At 46.1% G+C, this 13032-nt stretch overlaps 1 protein-coding gene across 1 annotated transcript in view; it reads right to left on the bottom strand.

Moving 5' to 3' along the window:
* Positions 1-486: 486 nt before the first annotated feature.
* LOC140076862 (inositol-trisphosphate 3-kinase C-like) overlaps positions 487-13032 on the bottom strand; it is a 54741-nt gene continuing 42195 nt past the window's right edge. Inside the window, exons 3-8 of the mRNA XM_072123619.1 lie at positions 5620-5719; positions 5270-5483; positions 4899-5103; positions 4614-4715; positions 3453-3524; positions 487-3022 (exon numbers count right to left, since the gene is read on the bottom strand). Coding sequence (XP_071979720.1) covers positions 2819-3022; positions 3453-3524; positions 4614-4715; positions 4899-5103; positions 5270-5483; positions 5620-5719 — 897 coding nt within the window. The 3' untranslated portion in view covers positions 487-2818. The remainder of the gene's footprint in view (positions 3023-3452; positions 3525-4613; positions 4716-4898; positions 5104-5269; positions 5484-5619; positions 5720-13032) is intronic.

Below are 13032 nucleotides of genomic sequence, written 5' to 3'. Positions count from 1 at the left end.
GGATTCTTATCTTTAATATGACACCAGCAGCATGTTTCTAGGTGCTATAGAATTGCTTCTGAAGGGACACTCCCCCTGCAGCCTCTCAACTTGACTCGTCTCAGATAAAATATGACTCTTCTCTGCTTATTTGCACAACTTTGGAGAGGATTTTTTTTTTAAAGGTAAATAAGATTTCACATAAAAGAGGGAATTCTAATACCTGACCGGGGGGTTGGGAGTTTAAAGAGAATTTGTCACCAGGTTTTATCCCCCTAAAGAGGCCGCTGTGCTGTAGGTAGGTAGGTAGGTAGGTATGTTAGTTCAGCCTGCATACAACTCCCAGCATGATGGGACACATTGGGAGTTGTAGTATCACCACACGTGGAGTGCTGTACATTGCTGACCCTTGCAGCGGTTAGGGGGAAGCTATTTTGGGTTGTACTCTGGGCTTCCTGTTTGTTCCCCTCCATAGAGAAGCAGAACATTTCATGACATCAGATCCACTTCCTTTTCAAAGGTCACGTTTATTATAAAAACCATATTCCAGATATTGTACAGGAATCGTGTAAAAATAACTCATTTCGGCTAAAAAGGAACCAAAAAAAAAAAAAAAAAAATTCTTCTAGTCAAACCCGGGAACCCGAAACATTTCAGTCTGTATCCATGTTATAGCTCTGTATGACATGGCAGCGCCTGGTGCTGGAGAGGAACTACAAGTCACACAATACTGCCAGGCATGCAGGTACTTGTAGTTCTCCACGAGCCACGGGATGCACAACCTATACGTCCGGCCGCGTAGTCCATAGGCTTGGGGGGGGTCTCCTATGTGCCGTGAGAGGGGCTGCACTCTGCAGGTCCATTTACTCCCCTCCCCCCCATTGTACACAAATGGGTCAGAGCTGCTCTAGGGGATAACAATCTGACCAGTGAGGGTCCTACAATCACTTTATTGGGACCCCCAGCATTCCAGAGAATGGGCGCATGCTCCACATACCGCTCCATCTAGAAGTGGGACCAGGAGCCCCATTCTCCGGATGGCTGGGGGTTCCAATCTTGTGATTGTAGGACCCTCACTAGTCAGATTGTTATCCCCATTCCAGTCGATCTCCCTTGAAGGACACTTGGTTTAGCCACATACACCGGCACCTTCTGGTTAGCGGAAGCCGAATTCACAATGTTCTATGGATTTTGGCCCGGCATTGCAGATTTGCATCCTCGGATCGGAGCCAAGGTGCAATACCATGTGCAATCTGCAGACAGGGATGGCGCTGTTCTTATATACATCATATACACAAATATCTCACGTATTTGTAGCTGCAGTAACTCTACAAGACTACAGTGCACATAGTTATCTCTTCCCTTAAAGGGATTGTCCACTTTCAGCAAAGTTATACAGTTTTCCAATAGACTTTCTGTATCAATTCCTCACCATTTTCTAGATCTCTGCTTGCTGTCATTCTATAGGAAGTTTATAGGTTTACTTCTTGTGGATAAACACCGATCCCGGATCATGTGAGGTCACACAGGTGCACATATAATAATCAGAGCATATAATGAGCCGTGCACCTGTGTGACATCACATGACCAGGGACCGGTGTTTATCCACAGATAAACAATGAAGCTTCCTATAGCGTGACAGCAAGCAGAGACGATATCAATTATTTGCTGAAAATGGACAACCCCTTTAAATAGGTTCCAGTAATGTCTGTAGGAAGATGTTTGTCCATTATCCAACCAGATGAATAAATGATTGTATGACGCAACCTTGAAGGGGTTTTCCCACGAAGGAAAGTTAGGGCCTATCCTCGGGATCACTTGCTGATCAGTGGGGGTCTTAGTGCTGAGACTCTCCCGCAAATTGCTAAAACGAGGGGCCCGGCGGACCCTTCTGCTCCATTAATCTCTATGGAGCGGACGGAGAGCGGTGAGCGCCGCCCTCAGCAATTTCCAGCGGTTCCGTAGAGATTAATGGTGCGGAAGGGTCATGCGCGGCCGTCTGCTCCATTACTCTGATGGAGCAATGAGGGGTCGGTCGGACCCCTCGTTTTAGCGATCTGCGGGGGTCTCAGGACTGTGGGTAGGGCATAACTTTTCTTTGTGGGTAAACCCCTTTAAGGGCTCTTCCGATTTGGCACTAGGTTGTGCCATCACTTTATAACTGGTGAAGGTCTAATCTCTGAGACCCCCCCCCCCCCATACAGTGGTACTCGGACCCCCCCCAGCTGTGGATAGACCTGCACCTGATCCTATTCTTTTTGATGGGGCTGCACTTCAGTTTTCCACACAGCAGCTTTATTGGGGGACACTAGTGCAGCCCCTTTATCTTTACCATCAGACCCCCTAATGACTACAAAGTGGGGGCTTTCTTCTAGTAATATTCATTGCTCTATAAAATGGGAATTACCTGGACCAGATTGTCCCAAAATATAGTTGAAACAGCACCACTCCTGCCTGTGGCAGTGTCTGGTATTGCAGGTCAGACCCATAAACCTCAGCACATGAGAGCTGCCCCCCCCCTCCCTCACGTCTGGCTATAAGATACGTGGCCGGTGCATTATATTATATTATTGCTCCATCTGACGCTTCATCTGGTTAAAAACTGAACCGTTTAAAAAAATAAAAATATAGAATAAAATCAGTTTGTAAAGAAGTAATAAAATATATATATACAAATTATAAAAGAGCGGGAGGAGCCTTGTCTCCGGCTTTTACCTGTACAGTTTCCAGTGTTCTGTTTCTAGGAGGCTACAAAAAGCATAAATAAAATGGCGTCCGTCTATAATACAACGTAAAATCCCATAGACTGAAGTAGAGAGGAGGTCGGGAGCCGCGGATCCTAGTCTCGCACCAGGTCAGAGAAGATGTGGATGAGGTTGTCGAGCCCCCACAGGTAGCCGTCCTCCCGGTTACCCTCCACCCAGGGCACCCGGTGGTTTAGTGTTTGCTTGTTTGGGAGCCGAACGGTTTTACCAAAGTCAATCATCCAAACCTTGGCCAATTCCGAGGAGTCGTGGACGAAAAGTAAAGAGCTGCCGACCACCTGGGGGGAGAAAGACACGAACACGGGGGAGGTTAGAGCTCCGAACGTGACAGCCCACCCGCTACAGACCCCAAACAATCATCCAACCAACCAAGAAAGATCATCTCCGGATCGGACATATGAAATGCAGCATGTCCGATCATTATTTCCTCCATCAGAAGAGACTCCGGAGGCCCCATACACAATGTACAAGGGGTATAGAAATCTACATGCCATGTACTGTGTATGTGACAAGGCAGATCACATGACCTCTGGAGTCTGGATACGGATTACAATCTGATGGGGATTATACTCCGGAATGTCATTCTCCATAAACCCAGAGACTATTCCAGACTGAGCCTGACAATACACGTAGTAATCCATGGCCGTCACACCAGTCAATGATGACAGAATACTAGGTCTTATTATGCTATCATTATTATATAGATACCTCGTGGTGCTTGAAAAACTCAGACTTCTCCAGTTCCACGCGGAGATCTTTCAATCTCGTTAAGTAATTTTTCTGTAATCAAAACAAACAAAAATGTAAGATGTCAACTATCAGACAATAGGATTAAAGGGGTTTTCCCATCTGGACATTCACGTTTCATTTAATTCATTTGCCATATGTAAACATTTCTTCATTTGGATGTTATTTTAAAAATATTCCTGTGTGAAGATAATTTCTCATAAATGCAGTCATGTTGTCCCTTAGAAACCAGATGGCTTCCTTGGATACGACCACCTCACATTCTGGCAGGACATGCGCTATTGAGTCCTGCCTGACCTCCAGGATTCAGGGATCATTACCACAGGACGGCTGTGGGACCTGCAGTGACACCCGGGCATTTCATATACAAAAACCTTTTGTTTCTTTGTGCAATCCCTCCAGCAGAGGTGGTCGTATCCAAGGGCACAGTCTTGTTTCTAAGGGACCATATCACTACATTTATGAGAAATTATCTTCACACAGGTAAAAAAAAAAAATTTCCGTGGCTCCAGCAGGTTCTGAAGCCGCTGGAACACAGAAGCCGACACCGAATACGGACATACGACCAGGACATGTGACGTTTTCTAGAATTCCTTGAAAACCCCTTTAAGACTTTCTAGTCTAACTGTCTGCATCCTATTTCTTGGCTCAGTTTTACAACCGGAACAAATTTTGTCTTGTTTTCAGAATTTTTGCCCCACTAAACCACAAACCTCTTTTCATTCCAAAATATTTTTGTCGGTGGTTTCCCCCGATATACAGAGCACTGGCAACATTCCACAGGATGACCCAAGCAGAGAGGACGTAAATCCAAGCATCATACGATGCAAGGAGTCCCTTCTCCCCAGCTAGACTGCAATCATAAAAACAGATGGGAGTCCTTGCGTCATATTTCACTACACCGTTCAGAGTCCTGTCCTTGGCATTGTGGTCAGTCCATGAAATCCACCCCCTGCGTGGTGCGCTATTCACAGTGACCACGGCCAAGTGTCCCCAACCCTTCATTACAGACGGTTCATGGTGCAAATTAAATCAGAATCAAGTCTTAAAAATCAAGTCTGCCCCTATAAGTCCTGCAAAATCCAAAACGTGAGGTCCCCGGTGACGTCCCCCGATACTCACCAAAATGTTCTTATTGCCGTCCACGAAGTCCTCCAGCGCTCGCATCACCTGCTCCCGGTGTTTGGTCTTCTTGAAGTTTGTGTCGCACGTCCCATCCGCTCTCTGCAAGAAGAAACGAGCGGGTGACATGGGGTTTACAGGTTTTACTGGTTCCACGCACAATAGTCCTGAGCCGGTCACGATAACATCTCCAGAGAGTTTGTGTTAAATCTGGAAAAACCAAGACTTGAAAGGGACAAAGACTGGATGTGTCAGACTGGTAGGACGAGAGGTGCTTCTCCTCACCTTGATTCCTTCTATTCTAAAGCCCAGGGTGGCGGTGGAGCTCAGGGTCTCCCTCCATTGCATGTATCTAGGCTTTAGGATGGCCCTCTGTCTGTGCTCCTCTTCTGTCGGCGCCTCGGGGTCTACAGCGATCATCTTCTCATACATGTCCTTTCTGAGCTTGGGCTTCTCCCGAGCCTTGACCAGTTCCTCCTCTAGATATGTCCTGCAGAAGAAGAAGAAGAAGAAGAAGATGTTCAGAAGAAAGCAGAAATATCCTGACCCCCAAGCAGTGCCGGTGTGAAGACAGACCATGGCGGAGGTTATGGGGGGGTAAACTGACCCCCACAGGAGAACTCCGAAGAAGGGAACCTAATTCACACATCACTCACCGTACACCCATTTTACAGTCCATGATAGAAGGAGAGTCAAACTCTGACAGAAGGTCCTCCATCTGGTTGTAGGTCTCTCCTTCCTTCTCCACCACTCCAAAATACCCCGGGACAAACGGCCTCAGAGAGTCTCGGTTCAACCACTCTAAGCATTGCTGCTCGCACTGACAGAACTTCTTCAGGATTTTCCCGTATTCTCCGGCCTTGAAGTTACCTACAGGCAGATAAGTGGGACTCGGTTTCTGATCTGTGGCGACTCTCCCCAGGATTATGTTCCTAGGATGAGAAGTTGGGCAGAGACTTCCTTCCGTCCCTCGCTCACAGTTGACCTCTCAGAAGATGTTCCTTACCTGCGTGTCCGGCGAGTTGGACCCATGGGTAGTGCTTTTTGAAGGACACCACAAACGGTGACCAGTGGACCATGTTCTTCAGCTTCCTCCAGGATGTGCTCTGCAAAAGAAGAAGCAAGAAGACAACGAGCTGTGAGCTGGAGATGTTCTCGGGGGAACGCTCATGTCTAACCACAAGTTTATCTTGGAAACATGCAGAGTATTTTCGTGAAGGCGCCACCCAGCACCTGGTCTACAGTTTCCGAAAAAAAGGTCATCCCGACACCTGGGGAGGATGACCGAACAAGAGGACGATCACAGGGAAATCATCCATGACCTCCGAGATGCCATGGACTCCGCGGTGACCTCTGTGTATGACCCCAGAGCAGCGGCTGCTCCCTTGGTTCCTCACGGCACGTTACAGGACTAACCCGCAGTTTCGGACGGTGTCGCGGCTGACGAGCTACAAGTCATCTAATTAGTTTGTGACCCGTGGACTTGCAACGTTTGGCAAAAGAAAGAGAAAGAAAAAATAGTTGCGCGTCGCTGTTCTGCACATGCTGGAGAGAGTCCAAGGGGGAGAGAAACAATACTGACTCTGGCGGCTGCTCAAGCGCTCGCTGTGGGTACGGACACGCTGGGTCAGGCATCTCCGGCTTGTTGATACTTAAAGGAGGCGATCAATAGGCGCCTGCAACAAACCCTTAAACTGGAGCACACAAGGTTTCACGAGAGCCTTCAGCACAACCAATCATCTGAGGAGGTCCATTACACAGCACAACCAATCATCTGAGGAGGTCCATTACACAGCACAACCAATCATCTCAGGAGGTCCATTACACAGCACAACCAATCATCTCAGGAGGTCCATTACACAGCACAACCAATCATCTCAGGAGGTCCATTACACAGCACAACCAATCATCTGAGGAGGTCCATTACACAACACAACCAATCATCTGAGGAGGTCCATTACACAGCACAACCAATCATCTGAGGAGGTCCATTACACAGCACAACCAATCATCCGAGGAGGTCCATTACACGGCACAACCAATCATCTGAGGAGGTCCATTACACAACACAACCAATCATCTCAGGAGGTCCATTACACAGCACAACCAATCATCTGAGGAGGTCCATTACACAACACAACCAATCATCTCAGGAGGTCCATTACACAGCACAACCAATCATCTGAGGAGGTCCATTACACAACACAACCAATCATCTCAGGAGGTCCATTACACAACACAACCAATCATCTCAGGAGGTCCATTACACGGCACAACCAATCATCTCAGGAGGTCCATTACACGGCACAACCAAATCATCTCAGGAGGTCCATTACACAGCACAACCAATCATCCGAGGAGGTCCATTACACAACACAACCAATCATCTGAGGAGGTCCATTACACGGCACAAGCAATCATCTCAGGAGGTCCATTACACAGCATAACCAAATCATCTCAGGAGGTCCATTACACGGCACAACCAATCATCTCAGGAGGTCCATTACACAGCACATCCAATCATCTCAAAAGGTCCATTACACAGCACAACCAATCATCTAAGGAGGTCCATTACACAGCACAACCAATCATCTCAGGAGGTCCATTACACGGCACAAGCAATCATCCGAGGAGGTCCATTACACAGCACAACCAATCATCTCAGGAGGTCCATTACACAGCACAACCAATCATCTCAGGAGGTCCATTACACAGCACAACCAATCATCTCAGGAGGTCCATTATGAAGACCAAAAAAAAAAAAATACACAACCCACAAAGGGTCAGTCTCCTAACCCTCCACCCGACCAATGTCCGACGGTCACAGCCAACATCGGGTGGTCGATAGTCCTAGACATTTTTGAGAGAGTTACTTTAAGGAATTGCCGACTCAAATAGAAGGCCAAAAATAATAATAATTACAAAACTTAAGTCCCTCTTGTCCAGTGAGGACACTTTATTCCCCACCACTTCCAGACGAGGCCGATTCATGAAGGGCACGTGACTGTCGAGACTGGTTGATCACATCACAGAGGTCACACTTTCTGCTGTGACTTTTCTAGTGAGAAGTCTGGAGACTCCCATACACATAAGACGGTCCAGCAGGTCCTGGTGAAATGGGTCGATGAGTTTGACCGACCATTATGAGGACCTCTGACGATCACAGCAATAACCAACCACAGAACCCAATTACAAATCTTGGAAAACCACCACGTAAAAAGCGGACGTTACCTCATCACTGGACATGTCCATCAGCGGGACAGCCGCATAAGGTCAGTAAACAAGGAGTCGGGGGAGCGTCAGCCCGGTCGCAGTCACAGATGTCGTCTGTGAGTAAACTCTACTGAGAGCGTGAATTCTCCAAGTGTTACACAGTGCGGGGCAAAGTCCTAACTCCAATACCCGGGGCATGCTGGAAGAACAGGAGGCAGATCCCCGGCCACAGACCAAACCTGACACACACGAAATATGTAAAACTAGACATAAAACTGGTCAAAAACACCTCAAAACAGGAGACCCCTAAGAAATGTCCAGGTAAATCGCAGCGATAGATTCCTAGAGATCCAGTCACGTGACCGCAGGTCGCTTCTCTTACAATAGACGGCTCGAGTGACCGTACGAAGTCCAAACTCTGAACACACCCGGCGGGAGATCGGAAATCGAGCATTTCCTTGTGGTAACGGGATAGGTGTAACGTGACACTGCTTGGCCCCAGGAACCTCACTGATCAAACGCTTCCTCCAATATTGGCGTCTTGATACTGAGGCCTTCAACCAGACGTCAGATGGTTTTCCTTCAGTCACAAGCGATCACATTAGTTGGATACAACCCAGTTTGTGCATAAATGGCCGCCTTCAGATATGACGACGAACTAACAGGACTATTGTAAGGTCCGAAAAAGAACAGATTGACATCTGTGGAAATAGTGTGGGGGGGGGGGGGGGGGGTAGAGACTGTTTGACCGATGAACACCGCAAATATCTGTAGGAAAATTACTCCAGCAGATGGACACCCGACGCCGACGCCATCAAAGGCACATGATTGTTTTTCCATCGCGAACAGCGGCCACGAAGGATATCACCGCTCAGGAGATTAGAAGAGACCCAAAATACATGTCGCACCGTAAAAAGGGTCGCAAAAAATACCACAGATCCTTCCATTTTGAAGACTGGAAGACGCAACATCATCCTTTTGTCTTCAGAAAGATGTCCGACTAGAAGCCACTTACGGTATACGGTATATACGGTACTCTGCCTCGAGTGCTTCATCTTCCCTGAGGTATTTCTCAACTGAAATATATTTGTACAAAAAACAAAAAACACTACACCCGTATTTTTTAAGCTTGGCAAGTTGACAAACGACCTTGTATATATATAAAAAAAAAAAACTTCAATTTTTCTTCCTTCTGAGGAAACACTGAAATCGGCCTCCGGTGGAACGAATGTTATGTTTTTCTCGTTTATCCACTACAAAGATTTTTGTAACCTCCACTATTTTTGAATAATGGGTGGCAGCCGCTATAACTTTTTTTTTTTTTTTTTAATCAAAGCAAAAACAATTCAACAGCATTTTAACAATATCAAAGAAGCTTCTGAAACACAGTTTCAAAAATTGCACTGAATAGCCCTAATTAGGCTTATACTTGAGACTATTAAAAAAAAAAATTGACACTGTACTCACCTTTCCGACGCTCCCCGCAGGTTATCTTCTTGCTTCGGGTGCTCCGGGCTCAGTCTTCGGGTCCCCTTTGGCAAGCTGACGACCTTCTCGTGTGTGCCGGCCCCAGCGGGAACCTGAAGTGGAGCCAGAAAAATCCAAAGAGGATCTAAAGATGGAGCCGGAGCACCCGAAGCAAGAAGAGAACCTGCAGGGGGGCATCGGAAAAGTGGGTACAGTGTTTTTTTTTTTTTTTTTTTTTTTTAATGGCCTTGGCATGCTCAGGGCAGGGGCTGGCAGGCTATATACTGGGGACATGGGCTGCTGGCTATATACAAGGGGGCAGGGGCTATATACTGGCAGGAGGCTGTGACCAATGCATGTCCCACCCTCGGCTTATACTCGAGTCAATAGGTTTTCCCAGTTTTTTGGTGTTAAAATTAGGTACCTAGGCTTATACTCAAGTATATACTGTAACCACCACCCCCACTGCTCCCCATTCACAACCCATAGTCCCATCTGGTCTGGGAAATAACTACTGTAAATTTTAAGGAAAAAAAATTTGTATAAGTTATGTCCCAAACCTACACCAGTCTGAATGCCAGTCTTAGAAAATGCCATAATTGTCCATAATCCTTTATTCCAGTCATGACCATGTTATGTTTTTTACACAAGTTTTACAGCTCCTTTGTACTGTACTAGATGGGGCCTTAACATATGTATTTGGATACGGATATATATTTCTGTCATTCTTCCTCTAAAAATGTGGCTGCCGTATTGTAATATAGAAAACACACTATATAAAAAGGAAAAAGAAAAATTTAAAAATAAAAACAAAAACGTGCCAAAACCCATATTGTGGCCCCCCAGAGGCTACATTAGGAGGATCTTGCTTCCAAAACAAAGAAAAGGGCCACACGTCCCACCACAAGCTTCTCCGTGGGACAACATATCACTCCGGGAATCTTGGAATTGTGTATAATTCTGCGGACAATCGCATGTGGAGCGGCTCCAGCCAAGTCCATTCCTGACTTCCTGAGTGTATCCGGAGTCCAGAGGCCGATGTCATGACAAATAGCTGCTTACAGGAGGCTTTGGAGTCTAATAATTGTACTTTTCCTGTCAGGATGACTAAATTTGTACGGAAAAACGAGAGAATATATAGACGGGCCTTCGGTTTGGACGCCGCTGTTTACATGAACTCCGCTCCGTCGCGGTTGCAGCTGTTGGAATAAAGCATCATTTACACAAACAGTGGAAACGAGGAAAATCGGAAAATGTAAATTCCCGACCATCTGTCAAGCAAATGCAGCTCCGAGCCGTAAAAACGGAAGGAGGTTTCCATGAACAATCCTGAGGTAAAAATTACACAACGCTTGACGCCAAGTAAACCAAAATTCGAGAGAAGGTTGTAAACGAGTTTAAGGAAGTAGAGGTCGGGTGCACATATGTTCGCAGTGACCCCGTCACCCGTAGGTTCTCGCTGCGGTGACCCCGTCGTATCCTGACACCATTCAAAAAATATGCAGAAATTTGAGAATGGAGAATGAAGGACTCGCGAAACCAGAAATTCTTTTCAGCTCAGTCAAGTGATACCCGTTCCCCGCAAGCACATACCTGCGTACACGACACAGGCGCTGTATTTATTTCTTTAACTAGGGGAAAAACCAGCAACTAAATTATACGTAACATTCAGGAACTACACATCTTTCCTTGTAGGATCCATAAAGCTGTACTTTCCCCGCTGTACGAAAATGACTCGTCTGTTACCAGAAATTCCACCACATCACACAAAGATTTCTGAGGGGGAAATGACCCACGAGGGGCTCACTCCGCGAGGCTCTCCGGCAGGCATATAATACAATGCACTTATTTTCATCCCTATGTGAGCCATGGGATTTTCCTTGCACGCCCAAAATTATTGCATAAATCATGTATTTATGAGGGGGGCCCTCGCTGGAAAATGGTGGCATTTTTCATGACTGACAGGATTTTGAAGACATGACTAGTTAGGTGGGTGTGGGAATTTGGTTCTGAAGGAACAGTTCTGACAACCTCCTAAAAATTTATTTTTCCCATATTTTGATGTCGATCTCATTTATTGGAAAAAGTGGAAGCCGACAAAAGTTGACAACTCTATGTACAAAGTTAACCTAGTCGTAAAGGAACAAGTGCAGCTTGTGGGCCACAAACAACAGGTCCGTGGCCCTTACGTTATCGGTGTGTAATGTTTTGCCGAGTTTCACGTCCAACAAAAAAATTGTCTGTGTGACCAAACGTAAAGGCCTGCAAATGATGTCACTTGCTTGTACCAACCTCGTCAGGGGCCACATGCGACCAAACCCACATTACACTGTGTGTAATCCATGTGGCGGCCATATTTTTCATGTTCTCATAAATACCTAGGGGAGTGTGGGGACCACCTGGAACCAATTGTGTAAGGGAATGCAGGGTGTCACGGTCCTCTATGAATGTTCTCACTTTTACAGCTGTTTCACATTTTCTGGTTACGGCCACTTAAAATTTACCTCAGGTTTAGGTATTTTTTTGAGGTAATTTCTGGTATTAGTTTTTCCCGCTCTTTTTTTCCTCGTAAAGCTCTTTGCTTTTCCTGCCTTTCCTGCTATTCACAAGGCGGACAAATAGAATTGTCGTCTCCATATTAATGTTTTTAGACGCGCTTGTGATTGGTTATTTAGCCTGGCAACTAACATGGATTCATGGACAGCCTTCAATGAAACTTTATTGAGACGTTTAGAGAGAGACAACCCGCATTGCCCTACGTTTGTCAGAGATCCTCAAAACTAATATGTTTTACATGATATTTATTTTCTTTACATTATCTATGAATATTTTATCTATGAAAAACCCTTGGATGATTTATTAGTAGTATAGCCGACTATTTTATACATTTTTTTTGGATAATGGGGAATAACAGAGGGCATTCAATTCCATGGAGATACCAGACCGGATGCTCCGGCAGACCCCCGACGTCGTGCTTCACATGCTCTTTGTCAGTCTAGGACAGAGGGCATTTTGTGCTGACCTAAAATGACCCATCTAGACCCCCCCCCCCTCCCCTCTGAGGCAAATTTTTAAAGGGACGTTTATAAGCAACCCAATATTTTTCGAGAACTGGACTTGTATTTAGACCGCCCGGCCGTGACTCAAACACTTCAGCTCTATCCAAACACAGGGCTCTCTTTGTCCTGCGCAGGTCAGCTCCCTCCTGTCACACAGTCGCACAAGCGTGAACATTGCTGGAAGAGGAAAGATACACAAAAGTATGGTATAAAAAAAGCCGCGAGTAAACAAGTCTACAGAAATAGCCGGACCACTGCGACGCTCCGTGTTTGTTCTACAGGAGTAGTGTTTACCGAGAACTTGATACGGAGAGGAACGGCCATTGTGAGCAAATCCGACCTATGGACAACGCCTAATGGAGACCGTGGTATAACTAGGCCGCTATATAACGGGGACCTAGACCATTATACAATGGCTTTATTGCTTAGGCTTATGGGCTAGCATTATGATTGATGGGGGCCTCTTTGCCACGAGAACAAGAGTCCGTGGTAACCCCACTGCACCCCTGAAGAATGGAGCCACCAAGCTGGACACAACAGCAACTATTCACTTTCCCTGCACTGCCTCTGCAGGCCAAATGAGGAATTACATGATGTCTGCAGGTTGGGTCCACAAAAAAAATTAAAAAATATTCTGCTACTTCACCAAAATAAGAGACTAATCTCTTTATTAGGTTATT

Source organism: Engystomops pustulosus, chromosome 9 (assembly GCF_040894005.1).
Source record: "Engystomops pustulosus chromosome 9, aEngPut4.maternal, whole genome shotgun sequence".
Taxonomy (NCBI): Eukaryota; Metazoa; Chordata; class Amphibia; order Anura; family Leptodactylidae; genus Engystomops; species Engystomops pustulosus.
This window is presented reverse-complemented; position numbering and strand designations above follow the sequence as displayed.